The sequence below is a fragment of the Sander vitreus genome, chromosome 14, assembly GCF_031162955.1.
Source record: "Sander vitreus isolate 19-12246 chromosome 14, sanVit1, whole genome shotgun sequence".
In the NCBI taxonomy this organism is placed as follows: Eukaryota; Metazoa; Chordata; class Actinopteri; order Perciformes; family Percidae; genus Sander; species Sander vitreus.
Window position 1 is genome coordinate 16,637,741 of NC_135868.1, and position 19,713 is coordinate 16,657,453.

Consider the following 19,713-nt stretch of genomic DNA (forward strand, 5'->3'; position numbering starts at 1 on the left):
TCTGGGAATGTGTGTGACAGTCGCTAATCCGATGGAGGAGAAACAGGACAGAGTTGTTTCTAGGGTAGAGGTATCCCAGACAATCACTGATACAGCCCAAATCCTTAATCTGTGTTGCCATCTGCTGTGTTCCAACACTAACGGCACTTTCCGCACTGTTTATTCTTAGTATGCAAGTCGGTTGTGAGGGCTTGTGGATCCAAATCCCTATATGAAACTCCGCCTCTAAAAAGCTGATGGCATTTTCTTGAGACTAGAAAAGACATTTGGTACCATTGTGTCATTTTTGCTCTCAGTGGTGAAAGTAAAACAAATTAGTTTCCTGTCATAACTCTTGTTAATATTCCTGGTTCGTAGTCCTGCTATATGTAAAGCAAAGTTTGAAGTGAAGTTGGGTGATGATGTGGGAGTAGGAGAGGGAACGGTTTGATGAGAGCGAGGAGGAGGTGGCAGGGACCAGGGGAGCAGATAAAGGAGGAGTGAGGCAATGTGTTAGTCTGGGAACATAGTAGGAGGAGAGCTGAGATGAGCTGTTGCTATGGGAGGAGAAGAGGATGATGGGTGGGCTCTGCCAGCAGGCGTGGGAGGGAGAAGAAGATGGGGATGAGGGAGGAGTGTGTTTGTAGCACAGGGGGTTCTGGGATGAACAGAACTGTTGGTTATGTAACTGCTGTATTTGGGGTTTTAATGAACCTCTCTCTTGCTGCTCACTGGCCTCTGAGCTGTTACTGTTGGCAGGAGAAGCGCAGCATAAACACACGCATAAAAACTTCATTTCTCAAACTCGCTTGCATAAAGAAACACACAACACATTCATTTCAGGAATAAAACCCTGAGTGTGAGAAATCTATTCAAACTCAGTGAAGTAAAGTTTTAACGCTGGAGTTTAGTTTTATTTGTGTATAAGGTGAAGCCTATCACTGTGTGTATCTGTCTCTTGTGTCAGTATGCACAGTTTCAGCTTTCTTCACATGTGTGTGCCAGTGGGCTTGCATGTGTGACTGAGGAGGGTTTCATGTAGGTTTGTAATTAATTTTTCTAGGACTTCCCTGGTGTGAACAGAGAGTGCTTAGAGCACAGCCTGAGGGCATGTGTGTGTATCTGTAGGCACATATTTGTGTGTGTGTGTGTGTGTGTGTGTGTGTGTGTGTGCATGTATGTGCATATGAGAGTGTGTAAGCACAGGTATGGGATGCTTCAGTCCAACCCAATTCCACCATGTCAATATTTATTCAGTATTCTGAGATTTGAAGAAAGGGAACTTGTTTCAATATTTATGGATGTGGTCGAACACAAAATCCTCGCAGTCTTTCCAAACCCTGTGACTGTACACACACACACATACACACACACACACACACACACACACACACACACACACACACACACACTGCTTTGATACAGTCAAGTAATGGAGTTTATTGATATTAGTGGATAACGTTTATTGATATAACAGATTGAAAGTAATAATGTTGGATGTGGAACAAAGCTGAAACATGGTTTGGAGATCCTCCAGTGCTTTGGTCCTCTGGTTCAGATGACATTAGGGTGTTGACTTTTAGTTTGTTTTGAAAAGATACAACAAATAGACTTGTGTTGGGTTTGGAGGAACAGGGAACACGAGGCAGAGTGGCTGTAGGAAAACAACAACTTACTGGATAAAATGAATAGATTTGCCTGTTCACATGCTGTGTAAACATGAAGACAAACAGTGGAAGGCCCAGATTTGACCGAGATAAAATATCTCCCCTCACTATGTTGATAGTAAATATATTTACTGGGAGTTGTGTTATTTGAATGTGGCCTTGTATAAAAAAAATGCCTAATGGCATGCAGTGTAGCTGAGATGGAGGAATTTGTTTGTTTTAGACTTGTTTCCATTTACTCTACAGGTCTGGCAGTGCTATTGTGATGAATACTCTCGAAATTGAGCTCCCCGCGTTGGTTTGGCTGTTGGCAGTGAAAGAGGACTTACAGGAACATTTCCTATTTTCAGTAAAAAATCAAATATGCTGTGTCTTTATATTAGATTTCTATTTTGTTACTAAAAAGGAAAAGGACGAAGAGAACAGGGGGGAACAGAAAATATCTGAGCTTTCGGGGTTATATTTGCAGAATGTTGATCAACTTGAATTGGTGCTGAGTTAGAAAACCATTAGTGCTGAAAATGATATTAATCAACAACAATTTTGATAATCATTGAATCTGTAATCAAGGCTTTTTTATTATTGTTATTTTCTTGGGGGGTTACATAACACATGTGTGTGTGTGTGTGTGTGTGTGTGTGTGTGTGTGTGTGTGTGTGTGTGTGTGTGTGTGTTTGTGAATTCACTTTATGTTTGTGTGCACGAATATGTGTACGTGAGTGTCTGTTGTGTCTTCTCTTATAAGCCAAAAAGCCCATTCCAAGAGATGACATGCTGTCCAGGAATAACATCTCCAATCTTTCATCTCCAAACCATCGACACCATAACACACACACGCACACAGGCACGCACGCACACACGTGCGCATGCACACATACACACGCACACACACACACACACACACACACACACACACACACACACACACACACACACACTTTTGATTTTACAGCCTGTTCAGTTCAGTAGGAAATCTGTCTGGCTACTTACTGTACAGTCTGAGCCCAAACTCCTCTTCCCCTCCCAGACTTACCCCCTCAATTGTGGCTTGTTCAGGTTGTGTGTGTGGGTGGAGGTGTGTGTGTGTAGAGAAGGAGGAAGGGGAGGTGCAGAGGAATGCAGGATTGGGTCGGGTGGAGGGGGATGTCGGAGGGAAAAGAGGGGTCTCTGTTTAGTGTGTATGTGGAGTCTATAGAGAGATTAAAGACGTGTGTATGCGAGTATTGATGAAGGTGTGTTTTCCTACTATGTTTACTCCGTTGGGGCCCGCCACTGACCTGACAGTGGAGAGGGGAGTAACGGGGAAATAGGCGGGAAGAAGAGTCAGGTTAAAAGTTTTTTTGATCTGGTTGGGAATCTTTACCTTTGTTGTTTGTTGTTGTTGTTGTTGTGTGATCTGTTCTTAGTAAATTTGATCTTAAAATATATGTAAGTCAACGCTTTAAAAAGTTACAAAAATACAAAGTAGGACGGATAGGAGATAAAATGGATAGGAGAAAATAAACAAACAAATGATAGAAAAACACAAAACAGTTATGTATAATTCAGGAGCTGAACTGAGCTGAACTTAAGAATCCAGGAATTGGCATGTATACTTCAAGAAATACATGCCTATGCAAAAATGCACACACACGCCTCCCAACGTGCAGTGCAGTGGGAACACTGTGGGCTGTGTATGGTGGCTGTCCTTAACTTCCGCACCATAAATGTGTGTTTGCTATACGAGGGAACACGGGGAGAAAAGAGGAATTCATGTTGGTGTTTATTTGAGCTTTGGCCAAATCCAACCTGGGGCGGCTGCATTGGCGCACAGTCTGCACCAAACCCCAGCCGCTCCTGTACCCCCAGCCACACACACACACACACACACACACACACACACACACACACACACACACACACACACTGTACATGCTCAGGTACTTGAGCGAACACACACAAAACACACACACTCACACACAAACACACTAACACTCACACTCACTGTACATGCTCAGGTACTTGAGTGAACACACACACACACACACACACACACACACACACACACACACACACACACACACACACACACACACACACATATACCTGTCCATCCTAACCATATCAAGGTGTGTTTGTCTTTCCCTTCCCACCATTTTAGGTCCTCCCAGAGCAGGTATTTCCCTTTTTTACCCAAGCACACACACACTTTTACACACACTTACTGCAGCTATAGAGGGGGGGTGTCTATGGGCTGAGTGTGTGAAGCACTTGCATTGATAACCTGCAGCTCAGAGTCACTCAGTCTCACTTTGTGGCCATCCCCCTCGCCTGGAACTCCCTTCGCCCTGCTCTGTCTCCTTTCTTGCTTCTCACTCTAGGACAGTCTGCGGACACGCTCAGACTCCTGCGTTTACTTGTCACCCCTCGGACGCTGTCACCATGACACCAACCCCGATGTTGTTCCTGCTGCTGCTCAGCCTCATAGGGGCTCAGGCCACCGTGGACGTCCGCACGGCCGCTGCCATGGGTAAGAATGATGACCTTTACCCTTAAAGTTGATTCTAACTCCAGATCTCTGATGGTGTGATACCTGACTTAACACTGGTTTTCACTCCTTATCCTTAAAACAAATTATTCAGAGGACCAAAACCTCATAAATAGACATTATAACATGATTAAGCTAAGAAAATACTTGACTTTATACATAGGTAACAGCATTTTAGGAATAGAGTCTGACTTTAGTTTTTCTATAAATCGGTATAACGGTATGATGTGTTACATCGCTGTAGAGTTTTATAAATTCCCAGAGGTAACAGAATTGAAGCAGAGGAATGGAAAAAGTCAAGTATTTATTTAGCTTAATCATATTTTGCATTGAAATTGGTCTGGATAATTGCAAAAGAATAAAATTCCACAGTTATATTATTTATATATTTTTCAGTGTCTTTGGGCATTTATTGATTTGGAGTGATTAGTCAGCCAGTGTTCAAGACAGCAGTGGTTATTGTGTTGTTGCTGGTGGTTGGATGGTGTACGTGCACAGTTTGGATGACTGTTTCAGGATGGTGTGTGGCAGTTGGTACGCTGTGCAGATGTGTGTGATGTAGAAGTTGGTGGGATGAAAAACTGAAGGGAGGGAGAGATGTGAAGGGTGAGAAGGGAGATCAGTGATGTTAAACAAACACTGGACGTTTCAGTGATTAATTTAACAACGCCTAAAATGCCTAGACCCTCACTGACAATCCAACACATCCTCCCTGATGCAAACAGCTTTATTACTATTATTACTACTACCAGACACTATCACAAAAACAGTTTTCTGTATTTGGCGCACACACATAAGGTAGCTCCATCGGGTGTTTGCAGCTACAGTTACAGCTGAACAGTTACAGCTTTTTCAGCAGAAATGTTTTCAATATAATGAAAATCTTATCTCAAGATACACTTTTTTTCTGAGCTTTCAACCACATCTTACCCTCTTCCTGATTTTGTTCAATTGTCATTTTAATACTAATTAATTAATAAAATGATCTAAGAGGTCATTTTTAATATATTTAAAGCAGGCGTCTTCTCATTTGATCTTTCTCTGTCCTTCATCTTTGGGGTTTTTTTGCCAAGTATTTCTCCATCTCTCCCTCCACCCTTGCCACTCTCTACCCGTTGCCTCCCTGCATCCTGTTTTTCTGTTTCCTCCCACTTTCTCACCAGCCTCTATCCCCTCCCTTCTCCTCTCAATACCTCCGTTCTCCCCATGCTCCTCCCCCCCCCCCCCCAAAGAAATGAATACATCATAATCTCCTTTCTGTCCTTTCATGTGTAGCGGCAGGTTTGTGCAAAACCCGTCCCACAGACATTGTGTTCATCATCGACAGCAGTCGGAGCGTTCGCCCTTCCGAGTTTGAGCAGGTCAAGGTCTTCCTGGCTAAGGTCATCGAGGGGCTGGATGTTGGACCCAATGCCACCCGTGTGGGAGTTGTCAACTACGCCAGCCGCGTCAAGAACGAGGTATGGTGCTCAGCTAGCCTAAACTAGCACTGAGCAAAGTTTTTATTGATTGGTTAAACTATTTAACATTACTGACCTTGCTATCATGCAACTGCAGGTGTCTCTGAAGACACACCGCGCCAAAGCCGGGCTAATTAAGGCTGTGACCAAGATCGAGCCCCTGTCCACTGGAACAATGACTGGTCTGGCCATCCAGTTTGCCCTGAATGTGGCCTTCAGTGAGGGCGAGGGCGCTCGTGTCAAATCTCCTGATATCAGCAAGGTCAGACACACATTTACATGCAGATCAATATATTCCATCATTATGATCATAATGTTTTTTCTAATTTTGCTCCTCGTTCTTCGTAGGTTGCCATTATTGTGACAGACGGGCGTCCCCAGGATAACGTGAAAGATGTGGCTCAACGTGCACGGGATGCCGGTATTGAGATTTTCGCCATCGGTGTGGGACGTGTGGACATGAGCACTCTGAAGCAGATGGCCAGTGATTCTCTGGATGACCACGTGGACTACGTGGAGAGCTACAGCGTCATCGAGAAGCTCACCAAGAAGTTCAAGGAGGCCTTCTGTGGTAAGATGGGAGGAGGAAGTGGGAGAAGAAGAAGGAAAGAGGAGGGTTTTATTGTTTCAAATTAGAGGGACACATGCAGAAAAGAGGGATTATAGTCGTGAGTGATGGAAATAGACAAAGAGGGTTGAAAAGAATTACTGTCAGGACGGGTCATCATCATCATCACTCACTCATCACTGTGGAGAGAGCTGTCTGCTGGCCGCCCTATACTGAGGGTAAGGTGTCAGGACTGTCATCTTTTCATTCCTATATGTTGTTCCCTCCTTTTGTCCTCAACACGACTACAGCATATGAATTTAACCGTTCAAAGTCATTATCAACACTCCCACTGCACGAGGGCATTAGGGCAGGAACAACCTTAAAGGAAGTAAATTTGCTCCTGTTCTTCAGTCAACTCTCACATAACTGAGAGGCGAGACTCTCTCTGTAATTACCGATCCATTAGTGACAATCATTAAACTTCTAATTAGCGATGCCCTTTGGCTCTCCCAGTCTGCGACAGTGTTGACTGCTGCCTGCCACTTACTTTGCAGCAGCCACTCTCGCTGCAGATGTTTCGTCCAAGGGCAGAGCTGCATGATTGCAGTGTTGGATTGTTATTGGACGAGCCTGTGCCTCACATTTAGAAAACAGACAAACGGATCTTGTGTATTTAAGGCAACTCCAATCTTTTCCACCTGTTTGTTTTTAAAGATCCACTGGATTTGTGCATCATCCACGCATATTCAAAACTGTTGGCTGCAGGTCCCAGTGGATCCTTAAAAATTAATGCTAGATTTTCCCGTTTTCAAACTGACATAGTTTCATTCTCTCCTCCTAACTCCAAACCCCCCCACCTGACCCCCGCCCCACCTCTGTGTGTGTCTGTGTGCCTCAACATATATTCTACTGTGTGTTCTGCACGCACACACACACACACAGTGTCGGACCTGTGTGCCACCGGGGATCATGACTGTGAGCAGGTATGCATCAGCTCCCCCGGATCATTCAAGTGTGCCTGCAAAGATGGCTTTACCCTCATGGACAATGGTCGCAGCTGCAGTGGTGAGTGCGTGTGTGTTGTGTGTGTGTATGAAAGTATTTGTCCAAGCGTGACCACTGTGCTACCAGAGTAACGTGCCCCGTTGTGTGTCTGACATTACCAGCTTGCAGCAACTCTGCGACAGATGTGGTGTTCCTGATCGATGGCTCTAAGAGCGTGCGTCCTGAGAACTTTGAGCTGGTCAAGAAGTGGATCAACCAGATCGTCGACAAACTGGATGTTTCTGAGAGCAAGGCTCACGTTGGACTGGTTCAGTACTCCAGCTCAGTCAAACAGGCACGTGTCTGTGTTTGGCATTTTAGTATCACCTCATTATCGACCTCCTTCTCTACTGTATCAACATCATGTTTTCGTCTCCCTCCCGCAGGAGTTCCCCCTGGGCCGCTTCAACAACAAGAAAGACCTGAAGGACGCTGTGAAGAAGATGGCCTACATGGAGAGGGGAACCATGACAGGCCAGGCTCTCCACTATCTGACAGACAACAGCTTCAGTGCCGGTCAGGGCGCCCGGCCTGGAGTAGCCAAGGTGGGCATCGTCTTCACCGACGGACGCAGCCAGGACTACATCGGAGATGCCGCCAAGAAGGCCAAGGAGCATGGTGAGAGATTACTTCTTAATGCATGGGTGTAGTATAAGCATACAAAGCCTACTTTTACCAGTCAGATGAAGGAAACCTGTGTATGTTTATGTTACAGGTTTCAAGATGTACGCTGTTGGAGTGGGCAACGCAGTGGAGGATGAGCTGAAAGAAATTGCCTCTGAGCCCACTGGAGAGCACTACTTTTACACTGCTGACTTCAAGGCTATGACCCAGATCGCCAAGAAGCTGCAGATTAACATCTGTCAAGGTCACACATCATGATTATATACAAACATTAATACTTGTGTTATTTCACTACACATACTGGTACAATAACTCAGAACTTGTGCTTTCTGTTTCCACAGAGGAGGACCCCTGCGAATGCGACTCCCTCATAAAGTTCCAAAAGAAAGTAGAAGAGGCCCTACAGGCACTAACAAAAAAATATATCCTTTACAACGGGTAAAACGGTGTGAGAATATGATGTTGGGAGAGATCGCTTTAATGTTGTTATCATATTTTCTGTCTTGTTTTTCTCCAAAATTGCTGTCCTTGACAAAAATCTTACTAGACAGTATGTCGAAGAGGATCGCCTTGCTGGAGAACAAGATCGTCTGAGGACTCACATCGCACTCTTTCATATACATCCGCACACACCCACGTACACACACAAACACACACAAACAAATGTTACTTCCTGTAAAATACTAAGGAGGAACCCGTGTGTGTGAACCCTGACCTCTGCTTGTATCCTGAGCTCTGCCCCCTCCTCTCTCGGTCTTACCTCTTCCACCCGTGGGTCTCCTGGGACACGAAGCACCGGTTGCCATGGGGACCATGCCTTTGGGTGTGCTCTGAAGGTCATCTTCTATAGACAGCCTGTGTGTTTGTTAATAAAAGTCTTCCCTCATAGGGAAACGGTAACGGTACACTGAAGGGTTTTCCTTTGTTGCTGCCACAATGTTGAATTTACCCAAACCCCACAGTCTGTGTCTCTAAACGGAGCAGCACACCCTCACTTGTTTGTCTGTTTCTATGTCTTTTTCCTATCTCTTCTCTCATATCTTAAGGCTTCAACTTTCTTCTCTTAGCCCCACACCTATCATATATTATATATGGTATAAATATATATATATACAGGTAAATTAATATAAGATATATGTCTGATAATAAGGGTACACCATTGATGTTTTTTATTTTCCTAAATAAAGGTGATTCAGGAAGTAAATATTATAAATTGTGAAACTATTGTATGCAATCACAGACACAAAGCAATTGTCACTTTTACACAGTTTTAGTTAATTAAATATAAATAATATAACAATTTAACAGAATATTCCAATGGCTCCAAAATCTGGGCTCCAAGGACCACAAGGGCTTAACAGGTATTTCCAGTAAAATAGTGAACCCAAAGATCTCCAAAACTTTAACAATTCTGCATAGGGTCTTTGAAGTAGTACAATTCATCCTAGATGACAGTGATCAGGACCAAACAAAGTAGGATCCATACTCTAGTGTGATTTTTTGGGGTTCCCTGTCAAGAAAAGGTTTACTCCTGCATTAGAGTGCAGCCATGGAAGTAATGTAAACAGTAAACTTGCCAAGTTAAGACATTGCCTTAGGCTCTGCTAAGTATGATGGGCATTTTTCATTAGTGTTGACATTTTTATTGACTACATAATAATTGATCAATTAAAAGATTAATGGGCAATACTACCTTTGCTACAGTAAACTGGTAGTAGTAGTAGTCATTTAAACTAGTATTTTTTTTTTTGAAAACTGCAAACAGGTTTATGTACAGGTTTTATATATTTTCATTATTGTATTTATTAGTTACAATTAGTAATCTATTAGTTTTAGCATAGCATTTAGTAACATTTAACTCAAGCATTTAAATGCAGAAGGCCACAGTTCACAAAAAAACTAAACAAAACCAGTTAAATCCGCAACAAATTATTGAAGTGTATGCCAGAAACCAGCACACTCCTCATAATACATAAATAATTGAAAAGGTTAGTTTAATGGTGCAGAAATAGATTTTTTTTTTTAAGTAATGCAGTAGTGCAGTATAATGAAGTGAAGTGCAGTTCATTAGTGAACGTTTTCAGTCACGTCACAATGACGTTGCATAAGAGGGAAAAAAAAACCTCCGGAACTCAGGAGAGCTGAACGAAACTAGCTTAGCGAGCCAACAACAATAACCGGTAGACCGTTTTTACAGTCAGGCAGCCGGGTATGTTTAGAGACCTTTGAAGGTGGTCCGTCTGCGTTCATGATTGGTGAAACACAACAACTGACATCTCCTGTATCCGGCACTTAAGAAAACCAACGTTTGCATCAAGCGAACGTTTAAGGTTAGGCCAATACTTCTGCTAACAGTAGCTAGCGGGAACGTTAGGTAGCTCAACCCAGGTACTTCAGGAGTCACTCCGATGTGCTTCGGGACCAGTACAAGAGATGGCCAGTAATCCTGCGGCAGGCTTTACCTGCCATGCTAACGGAGAAAGCACACCAGGACGAGGGTCCAGTTCTGGCCGCTCACGTCGCCACCGGTCCGAGTCAGAGTCCGATGTTGACCCGACTGACAAAAGCTTAGCACGGCTGTGCAGCAGAGACGAAGAGGAGCGAGCAGCGGCTCTGGAGGAGCTCAGCCGAGGGGTTCTGGTGTGTTTAGAACTGGACCGGCCCGGTTCGGCACAGCTGAGTAAACAGACACTTCTACATCTGCTTCGGCTGTCCCGGTCGTGTCCACTGCAGGAGGTTCGGGGGAGAGCAACCGAGCTGCTGCGAACCGCACAGGTAATGTTGCCATATTATTGAGTTTTCTGTTTCATAATGTCTGCAGAGTAGACCAGAGGGAGACACAATAATTAAACCACAATGGGGCACAAATTCCCAGCCACAAATATTGCTTAATTGCTTCTTACCATTAATTCCAAGATTACGTGAATGATTGATTAATAGTCGTATGGTAACTTTGAAGCTGGTCAGTCACAGTTTATCAGCTGATTACCACTTTCTATCAGATTGCTGGATATTTCATCAGACGTTGAACTGAGGTGATGCAAGACTGTGCTGCTGTGTGACTGTGCACAAACAACAAGCAGGCCGGACACTCCCCCCTCCCGGTTCCCTGAAAAACACATCAGACACACCCCCGACACTTTTCACAACCTACTGTAGCTTCTAGAAATAAAGTCAGACTGCGTTTGACGCATTTTCAGTTCATGTGTCTTCTCAGTTGGAAGTAACGAGCGTAGACTTGCGGTATTCTTCTGCCGGGCCTTCCAATGATGTCTGTGAGTTTATAACGCCTGGTTTGGTTACAGATTTTATGAACTGCCTGCGAGTTATGAAACAGGCTCTCCAGTTAGTACTAGTTAAGGTTGAAACTGTGTGCAGATTTTCTCATTTATCTTTAAATGGTCTTTATTATATGTATGTCGTCCGTATTATTATTCTGATTCTATATTTATGTTGTTCTCTGTTGCAGTACTTTGCTTTGTTGTTTTTAATACCTTTATGTATGCACCAGTCACCAAGGCACATTCCTTGCAAGTGTTACTTGGCAATAACTCCTATTCCGAAGTGTTTAAAAAAAGGGAACACGTACTGTTGATTCATTAACAGTCCAACCTTTTAGTTGTTTGCTCAAAACTCTTTTAAAAAAAAAAAAAAAAAAACTTTGATATGACGTAATGTATACGATTTTAGACATTTCAATGTAAAGCTCAAACAATAAGTCAATTAATTGATTTGTCGATAAACAATCAGGGACTATTTTGATGATTGATTTGTTTGTTATTTTTCAAGCAAAAATGCCAAACACTCGGTAGTTCCAGCTTCTCAGTTGTGAGATTTAGCTGCGTTTCTTTGTCTCTTGTGATAGTAAACTCCATACATTTACCTTTTGTACTATTGATCAGACCAATCAAGCAATTTGATAACATTATCCTAAGCTTTGGGAAATTGTGATCAGCATTTTTCACTATTTTCTAACATTGAATACAGTAGTTCAAGTGATTAATCAAGAAGATAATTGTCAGATTGTTCAGAAATTAAATTAGTCATCATTCCACTGTATAATTAACTTAACCCTCAGTGTCTTCCTTCTTAGGAACAAGGAGTTGAAGTACCTCGAGCTCTGGCCTCAGGTCCAAGCTCCTTTATTCCTGCAAAAGAGGTGTGTGGCTTGTTTTTGAAAGTACATATATTTGCTCCATTAATAAAGATATCAACTGTTACATTTGATTTCCAAATGAAAACACTTGTTTAAATTGTCTTCCAGATTTATGTTTGTAAAATGTTTTGAAGTGTGAAATTCAAAAAGAAGTCCCATGAGTCATGGGGCAGTGTATCACCAGATTATTATTATTATTATTATTTTTTTTTTTAACCATATATTTATTGTTAAAACTATTCATATTAGAGATGTTGTTTCACAAGTGGATTTCAGTGTGGCTCACAGCTGGCCTGTTTATTGCAGGCTGGCATCATGATCAACAGTCAAATCAGTGCAAGTATAAGCAGTGTAGCTAACTATTCTGCCGCAATACTGAAGTGCCTGTTGCCTGTTAATAAGACTGTTAATATTAATAATTACAGTCAATGGTTGCTTCATGTCATAGAGAGAAGCAAATGCCAAGATATGTTGCAAAAGCTGATGACTAAAGATGCTGATTTCATATCTGACTCACTGTCTTCTAGGCGGCTTATTTCCGTCTGTAAGAGAAACGTTTTACAGTTGTCAATTTTGAACATGTATTTTGTCTTGTTTTTTCTCTTCAGATATTGAAACAAGGGCCAGACCAGGACATCCTTATCGAATCTTTCCTTTCATTGGGTCGTGTGGACCACATCACCATGGTGATGGCGTTGCACCCTGCCTACCTCAGCTGCTTCCTGAGGACCCAGCATGCTTTGTTAGAGATGGACGGTCCCTTGCCCCGTCACTGGAGACATTACATTGCTGTTATGGTAAGAAAACCACAATATATGATTGTTACTAGTGACACTTATCAGAGCTCTCAGAGCAACGCCAGTAAGAGCCTCATGTACACTCCTGAATGTAAAACGTTACCTTTTATCTTAAAGAGACACAATAGAAAAACGCTTCAAATCAAGATCCAAAAATGCTGTTGACTATTTTGCAGTCAACTGAATATAAAATTGAGTCCGCATTTTCCAAAGGGTTCCATGCGAGGAATGCGAGCTTGAGTAGTTCAGGTTGTTTGATGACTCAATTTCTTGGTTCTCCCTGTAAGACCAACATACATGACAAAAGTACACTACAGCAGAATATAATAAATGGTAATGCATCAAATTTGTAGGAGCAGCACATTTTAATTAATGAAAATACTGAGGTTGGCAAAATCTCTGATATTAATAGATGGTCTATTTTCTGAGTGCATGAATAGAGGACATTTGGCCATAGCATGTCTTCCTAAATGTAACCACACAATCAGCTCACAATGAGATTGTAGTCATTTTTTAACCAACCATAGCTGGATAGCTTGTAAAGAATTGTAACTAAGCTCGGTAAGTCAACAAAACGAAACGGTAGAGAGTCCCGAATGAGATGCAGGTACTGTATGTTGTTGCATTGATTGGTATATTGCTCTATTTGCTGTTTACAATGTATTTTAGATCTACACTCAACCATTATAGGGTTATGTTAATAAATATAGGTAAATCAAAGTAATATTAGTGCACTCTAAAATTGTCCTTTTACTATAAACAGATTATATTGTTGTTGGTTAGATTTCCCAATAGGGTGTGCCGAGCTAAATGCTGCAAGAAGTGACACTGCAGGTTAAATCAGAACGTCAAAAAAGTGATTACTTTCTGATCTAATTCATAAGCCTATGATAAGTGTTTAAGCGGTAGCAATTCTGTGTTTGTCTTGTGTTTTTATTTGCATCTATATTCTATTATTTTTGTGTAAAATGAGGCAGCAATGAGAACAGCTATAAATGCTCTAAAGCCTATAATTGGTCTGTGAAAGGCCACAGGAAGTGTGAGTCTATCCTTTCAATGCTCCGACTAGATATTGCACAACTAATAGCCTAAACATTCAAAGTAATGGCAGACTCTGCAGCTATTATTTTCACATTTTGTGACCAAGTCAAATGTGCCAAAGTGTTTTTCTTTCTGTTTACACACACACCTACTGTATTGATTTTGGCTTTATGGGGATACCATTTTTCCTGCCTCCACTAGTAGTTGGACAAAACCAGTATTGCAGTTATACAGTTATATTAATATTGCTGTAATGCTGTTTCCACTGCAGCCGACTGCTTTTACAGTCCCTGTCAGTTCAGCTGTAGTGACCGTTTAATAAATGCCTTTAGACAGGTTCATGGGCTGAAGCAGCCCTTTTAGTGAAGCCACTTCACTACACTTCAGCTTTTCTATATTTCCAGCAGAACCTCTCACAGTGCCATAGCTGGGTGCAAACAGCTGCAGCTATTAACATTAATGGAGCTACGCTGTAAGTTCGATTTATGTGTGCCAGTTACTGTAGCAAACACTGACCGTAATGATTATTGTCAGCCCTTGATCCTTAATGAACCATAATCAAACTTGTTGTTCTTTTTTTTTTTTTGCTGGAGCTGTGAAAACACTTGACAGACAATTGTTAAAGCTAAATATGTTAAACTGTTTATTCTCTTATTTTTAAAGACATTTTACACTATAACTTTCTACACACCTTGAGCCAGATGTTTATATGCTATATTATTATGATGCGCCACCTTGGAACTGTGTCTCAGGTTATTGAAGAAGAAGAAGAAGAAGAAGAAGAAGACATACTTTATTGATGCCCAAGGGGAAATTACATCTTTTGCCTTATCAGTGTTTCAGTGTCCATTAAAAGAATGGCTAAAATTGAGTTATCTGAGTACTGACTGATACTACTGAAGTGAGACTTACTCTGATATATATAAAGGATCTAAAAGTTTTGCTGTAAAGACATAGACAAGTTATAATAAAGTAGTCAAATTCTAAAAAAAATATGATGTCAATACATTCAAGGCATGTCTCTTTGCTGTCGAAACAGGACCATTTAAGGAACTAAAATGTATAAAAAATAATTCTGTAGCTGTCCCAATGAATAGTTGTAGCTACATTTAAGGATACAGTGGTTACTGTTGACCATTGGACAACAATGCAAATTTAGAAAGTGATAGAAAAGTCAGGAAATAAGATATTTTTAGGTTGTAGGAACCTAAAAACCTCTTTTACTAAGGAGAAAGATGACTGATGCAAAACGAACTTAGTTGGCAGGTCATTCTCTGCTTGAGGGTTAACAAGCTACTGTATCATAGCGAGCCACTAACAGGGTCTGCCAAAGACTGCTATCCTCTCATAAACATTTAATGACTCTCATCACTCATATATTCCTCACATTAGCCGCCCTTTCACTTCAGAAATGCCAGTCATTAGACTCAAAATGATCTACTGGTGGAGAGATTTAGTTGTGTTGCTTTAACCTCTGTGCCTGTTTTTATATTAATGAGCATGGGCAGTTCTTATGCATTATGTAGTAGTTGCTATACACAGACCACTGATTGAGCTTTGTTTTTAATGTATGGTGTACCATGTTTGATTATGTTCCACAGGCTGCAGCTCGACACCAGTGCTCGTACCAGGTGCAGCAGCACAGCGCAGGCTTTCTAGAGGCTGGAGGGGAGGAGAGCTGGCTGAGCGGCCTCGAGCATGCGCCCACCAAACTCCGCAGCCTGCAAACACTCAACAAGCTGCTGGCACACAGACCCTGGCTCATCACCCAGCAGCACATACAGGTCAGACACTCACTCACTCACTCACTCACTCACTCACTCTTTCTTTTGCTCCGAGATTTTCATCATATACTAGTAATACGATTTAATACATTGGATTTTTGACTTCGGCTGTATCTGAAATTACTCGCTCACTATATGTATATATGTATTCTACTGTAATTCAACTTTTGTGATGCAATTTGAGGCTTTCCTTTGTGTTTTTTCATGTTGAATTGCACCATATTGTCAGGTGTTCATGTAGTTTTATCCGTCTTTGTATTTGGTTGCAACTTAACAACAGTAAGAGTCTACAGCCATGCTAGCGGCTTTGTGAGGCTGTAATGTAGGTCACAGCGGTGCACAGCTAAATGCTAACATCAGCATGACAGTGGTGGTGTTTAACAGTTATAATGTTTATAATGTTCACCATCTTATATTAGTTACCCAACACCTGCCACTCTGCCCTGCAGGAGCTGGTGTGTCCCGGAGCAGAGCCTCGCTGGTCATTCGCTGAACTCATCCATGCTGTGGTCCTGATGGCACATGCTCACTCACTCTGCTCTTTTGTGTGGGGCTGCAGCTTAAACCCTGAACCCGACCACATTGGAGGTTATACCTTCCAACTCCCATCACCCAGTCACCTTCCTCGTTGCCCTCATAGCCCTCATAGCCCTGCTCATGAGGACGGCAGGCAAGAGGTAAGTTAAGCAGGAATTTTCCCCCTCAGGTCTGACAGGTCTAAACTTCACAATGTCAACAGGAGAAGTACAGTAGTATTTGATACTTTTCAGCTTTGTTTCACCAGTCATACCAGTTAAGTAAAAGTAGAAGACAAGGCATACTTCATATTGTTGATTTACTGTGTTAAAAAAAACAAAGTTCTAAGTATATTCCTTAAAGTGCCCATATTATGAAAAAAACACATTTTCTTGGATTTGGGGTGTTCTTTTGTGTCTCTGGTGCTTCCACACGCATACAAACTTTGAAAAAAATCCATCCATGCTGTTTTGAGTGAGATACAGTTTCTGAATGCGTCCTGCCTTCAGTCTCTGGGTGAGCTGTTCAAAATCGGCAATGAGTTGGCTAACCGCAACCGTTAGCTCGTAGCGTTAGCATGCTAATGCTAACGATAGCATGCTACCTCGTTCTCAATAGCAAAGTACTGCTACAACACACACAAGTTCACCATAATCTACAAAAGAACTACTTACATGTGCACCCTCATTTAGAAGTCTCCCAGCTAATCCTGCCTTGTAACTGACTGCCTTTCTTTTACGGTCTATGGAGCTAGCTAGCTGACATGATCTACATCTGAGCTACTGCGCATGTGTGAGTGCAATCAAAGATAGTACAGAAGAAGAAGAAGAAGAAAAAAGGTCTCACTCTGTAGCTAAAACAGAGACCAGGTGAAAAGAGGATCCGCAGCAGTGAGAGAGAGCTGTGCAGTACAACAAAAATATGGTGTTTTTTGAAAATTAAACCATGTAAACCTATTCTGGTACAACCTTAAAATACAATTATGAACCTGAAAATGAGCATTATATGGGCGCTTTAAGCTCGACTATCTTTTTATCTTCTCCAGTTGGTTGACGGAGTGATGGAGGTTGAGGTCTTGATGCAGAGGATGGTGGAGCTGCAGCAGCAGCAGCAGGAGGAGGAGTGCACACAGGAGGAGATGGTTACTCGCTTTGAGAGGGAGAGGAGCGAGAGCATTCCAACCGGTACAAACGTTGTTTATCCCATGCGTCACTCTCGTCATTTACTTGGTTTACATTTGTTTACTTACTATTTCCTCTTTGTCATGTTTGTTTAGCGGTGGTGCGGGGAGCACCACCTGACCTGGTGCTGCGTCTGGTGGAGGAGCCAGAGTTCAGATATGAGGACTTTGCCCCCAGAGGAGAGCAGTCACCACCCACCATGAGAGCCCAGGTAGTTTGGAGCCTTTCTGGTTGTTTAAGTTCAAGTTGGTTATATTTTTACAGATTAGGAGACACATTCCCAAATTATTTATCCATACTTTTAACAGTATAAAGGGCCTGTTAAGTGCTTGTGTTAAGTTGCATAGACCTGGGTTTGTTGATGTTGGTGTCTGACGTGTGCAGGACTATTCATGGGAGGACCACGGCTTCTCTCTGGTCAACAGACTACTGCCAGACATGGGCCAGCTCCTGGATGAAAAATTCCAGGTACCCTCACCTTTTAACCTTGTAGAAGTACACTAATAAATACCAATTAGCTGACTAAAAAGTGCACTGTTGACACAAGACTGCTGTGCGGAGAACATGACAGGTTTATCTGCTCCAGGCAGTTTAAGTGTTACACAATGTAACTAAAACCAAGATCTGAAGGAGATAATGTGGGCATACATACCTGTTTACACACTTGCAATGAAACCACTTGGTGTCAGGAAAGCAAGTGGTTGGTGACTACATGTTTATAGGAGAACCGTGGTTCCTAACCTGGGGATCGCAACATAATGATCTTTTCTCTAATGTTTGGGTTGTTCAATGAGTGAAAAACTGGACAGTTTTTATATTCCACCATCTGAGAAGGTAAAATTACTCTTGTTGCTTTGGGGTCACAAGCTAAAAAAATGGTTGGGATGGGTCATTGAAGATCCATAGTTGTCTACACCTTACACAACCCAGCAAAGAGATCAGCAGGGCACACTGGGAAATAAATATGACCAAATATTGAACAGAGATTGAGCATATTATGGGATGAACTGTGTTTTTGCAGGTCGTAAGCAACTTGACCTACAACAGGATGGCCATGCATGAAGGTGTGGACACTCACACTCTGAGAAAAGCTCTGTGGAACTACATCCACTGTCTGTACGGGATACGGTCAGTGACACCCATGACGCACAACAAAATTTAAAGTTGAATTTTGTCTCTGCTGTGTAACTAATTTTTTATCATTGTACTTGTGCAGCTACGATGATTACGACTACGGCAGTGTGAATGTGCTGTTAGAGCGTTCTCTGAAGGTGTTTGTTAAAACCATGGCTTGTCACCCCGAGCAGACCACAGCACGTATTTACCATGCCTTCTGGAGACACTTCAGACACTCGGAAAAGGTATGAATGAGTTCAAACACGCACCTGACCCAGCCTCTTCAGCCACAAAGAATGAATCATTTGACATTTCAACACGTAGTCTTCTTTGGTACCTTCTCAACAAAGAATGAATATTTGACATTTCAGCGTGTCCTCTCTTTTTTTCATTCAGGACTTGCTCACCTAGTAACCTGAAGGTAATTAACATGCCTTTTTCTCTTTTTTTTTTTGCAGGTTCATGCAAACCTAATAGTGATGGAAGCCCGGCTACAAGCAGCCCTTCTTTATACCTTACGAGCCATCACACACTACATGAGATGACACTCTCTCACACACACATCTTTTTGCAGATGCCATGCCAGCTGTGACGTAACACACACACACACACACACACACACACACACACACACACACACACTACAGTGAATGTTTGTATATGCATATCTTATGTTTCAGTGTTAATGTTTTGATGCTGCTTTGCGACTGGGATATCTGATATTTAAAGTTTATTACTTATTTTGCACTGAAGTTTATCAGGGTTTGTTTCCCCCACTTGAGCCTGAAGTGTTGTTCTTGCACATTTCTGTCACACACAGACATATCTACATGCTACATGCCAGGAATGGAATCATCATCATGTGATCAGTGATTATTTGACATTTCTGTTCAGGCTAACTATCTGTCACCCACAGACTGCTGTTCCCCACATCATGACTACTCAGGCCTTGGCCTCTGTCTGCAGCACACAGAGGCTGAGATCATAAAATAAAAAAATAACTTGTATTTTTGTATACAATAAAAAAGTTACTTCATCAAAATTAAAACAGTGTGTTGTGTCTTGACATCATTTTCTAACAAAAACAATGCGACAAAACATGACTTGCATAACATTACATTTTTTATATTTTATAATCCAAGAAACTCAAGGACAGCTCGCAGACACTTCTGGATGTTATGCAGCAGGAGTTCCATTGACACGCCACAAGATGGAGACCGAGACTTAAAGAAATGTGAAATGTCACTTCAGTTCACTTTGCGAAGTCACTC

The 19,713-nt window shown here is 42.0% G+C and overlaps 2 protein-coding genes and 1 long non-coding RNA gene across 6 annotated transcripts; 2 read left to right on the top strand and 1 right to left on the bottom strand.

The window, feature by feature from the left end:
• The first annotated feature begins 3,933 nt into the window (after positions 1-3,933).
• Positions 3,934-8,309, top strand: matn1 (matrilin 1). 2 transcript variants are annotated; one of them, XM_078268084.1, is made up of 9 exons: positions 3,934-4,155; positions 5,449-5,633; positions 5,731-5,895; positions 5,982-6,204; positions 7,126-7,248; positions 7,350-7,522; positions 7,614-7,845; positions 7,943-8,095; positions 8,193-8,308. In XM_078268084.1, the coding sequence occupies exons 1-9, from the start codon at positions 4,068-4,070 to the stop codon at positions 8,291-8,293; spliced, it is 1,443 nt and encodes a 480-aa protein (XP_078124210.1). In that variant the 5' UTR covers positions 3,934-4,067; the 3' UTR covers positions 8,294-8,308. The 2 variants fall into 2 exon arrangements, with proteins under 2 accessions (XP_078124210.1, XP_078124211.1); XM_078268085.1 differs by lacking the exon at positions 7,126-7,248 and having other exon boundaries at positions 8,193-8,309.
• Positions 8,310-8,997: 688 nt separating this feature from the next.
• On the bottom strand, positions 8,998-10,904 carry LOC144529128 (uncharacterized). Its single transcript, XR_013502958.1, has 2 exons — positions 10,755-10,904; positions 8,998-10,666 (listed from the first exon to the last, which is right to left on the bottom strand). It is a non-coding gene; the product is annotated as an uncharacterized LOC144529128 (long non-coding RNA).
• sesn2 (sestrin 2) lies at positions 9,929-19,490 on the top strand. Of its 3 annotated transcripts, XM_078268082.1 has the most exons (12): positions 9,929-10,626; positions 11,945-12,010; positions 12,616-12,804; positions 15,447-15,629; positions 16,079-16,306; positions 17,191-17,329; positions 17,422-17,537; positions 17,711-17,794; positions 18,348-18,454; positions 18,543-18,687; positions 18,839-18,863; positions 19,359-19,490. In XM_078268082.1, exons 1-11 carry the CDS (start codon positions 10,285-10,287, stop codon positions 18,851-18,853), a joined length of 1,614 nt encoding a protein of 537 aa, XP_078124208.1. In that variant the 5' UTR covers positions 9,929-10,284; the 3' UTR covers positions 18,854-18,863; positions 19,359-19,490. The 3 variants fall into 3 exon arrangements, with proteins under 3 accessions (XP_078124208.1, XP_078124207.1, XP_078124209.1); XM_078268081.1 differs by lacking the exon at positions 18,839-18,863 and having other exon boundaries at positions 9,931-10,626; positions 18,901-19,490; XM_078268083.1 differs by lacking the exons at positions 9,929-10,626; positions 18,839-18,863 and adding an exon at positions 11,022-11,126 and having other exon boundaries at positions 18,901-19,490.
• The last annotated feature ends 223 nt before the right edge of the window (positions 19,491-19,713 follow it).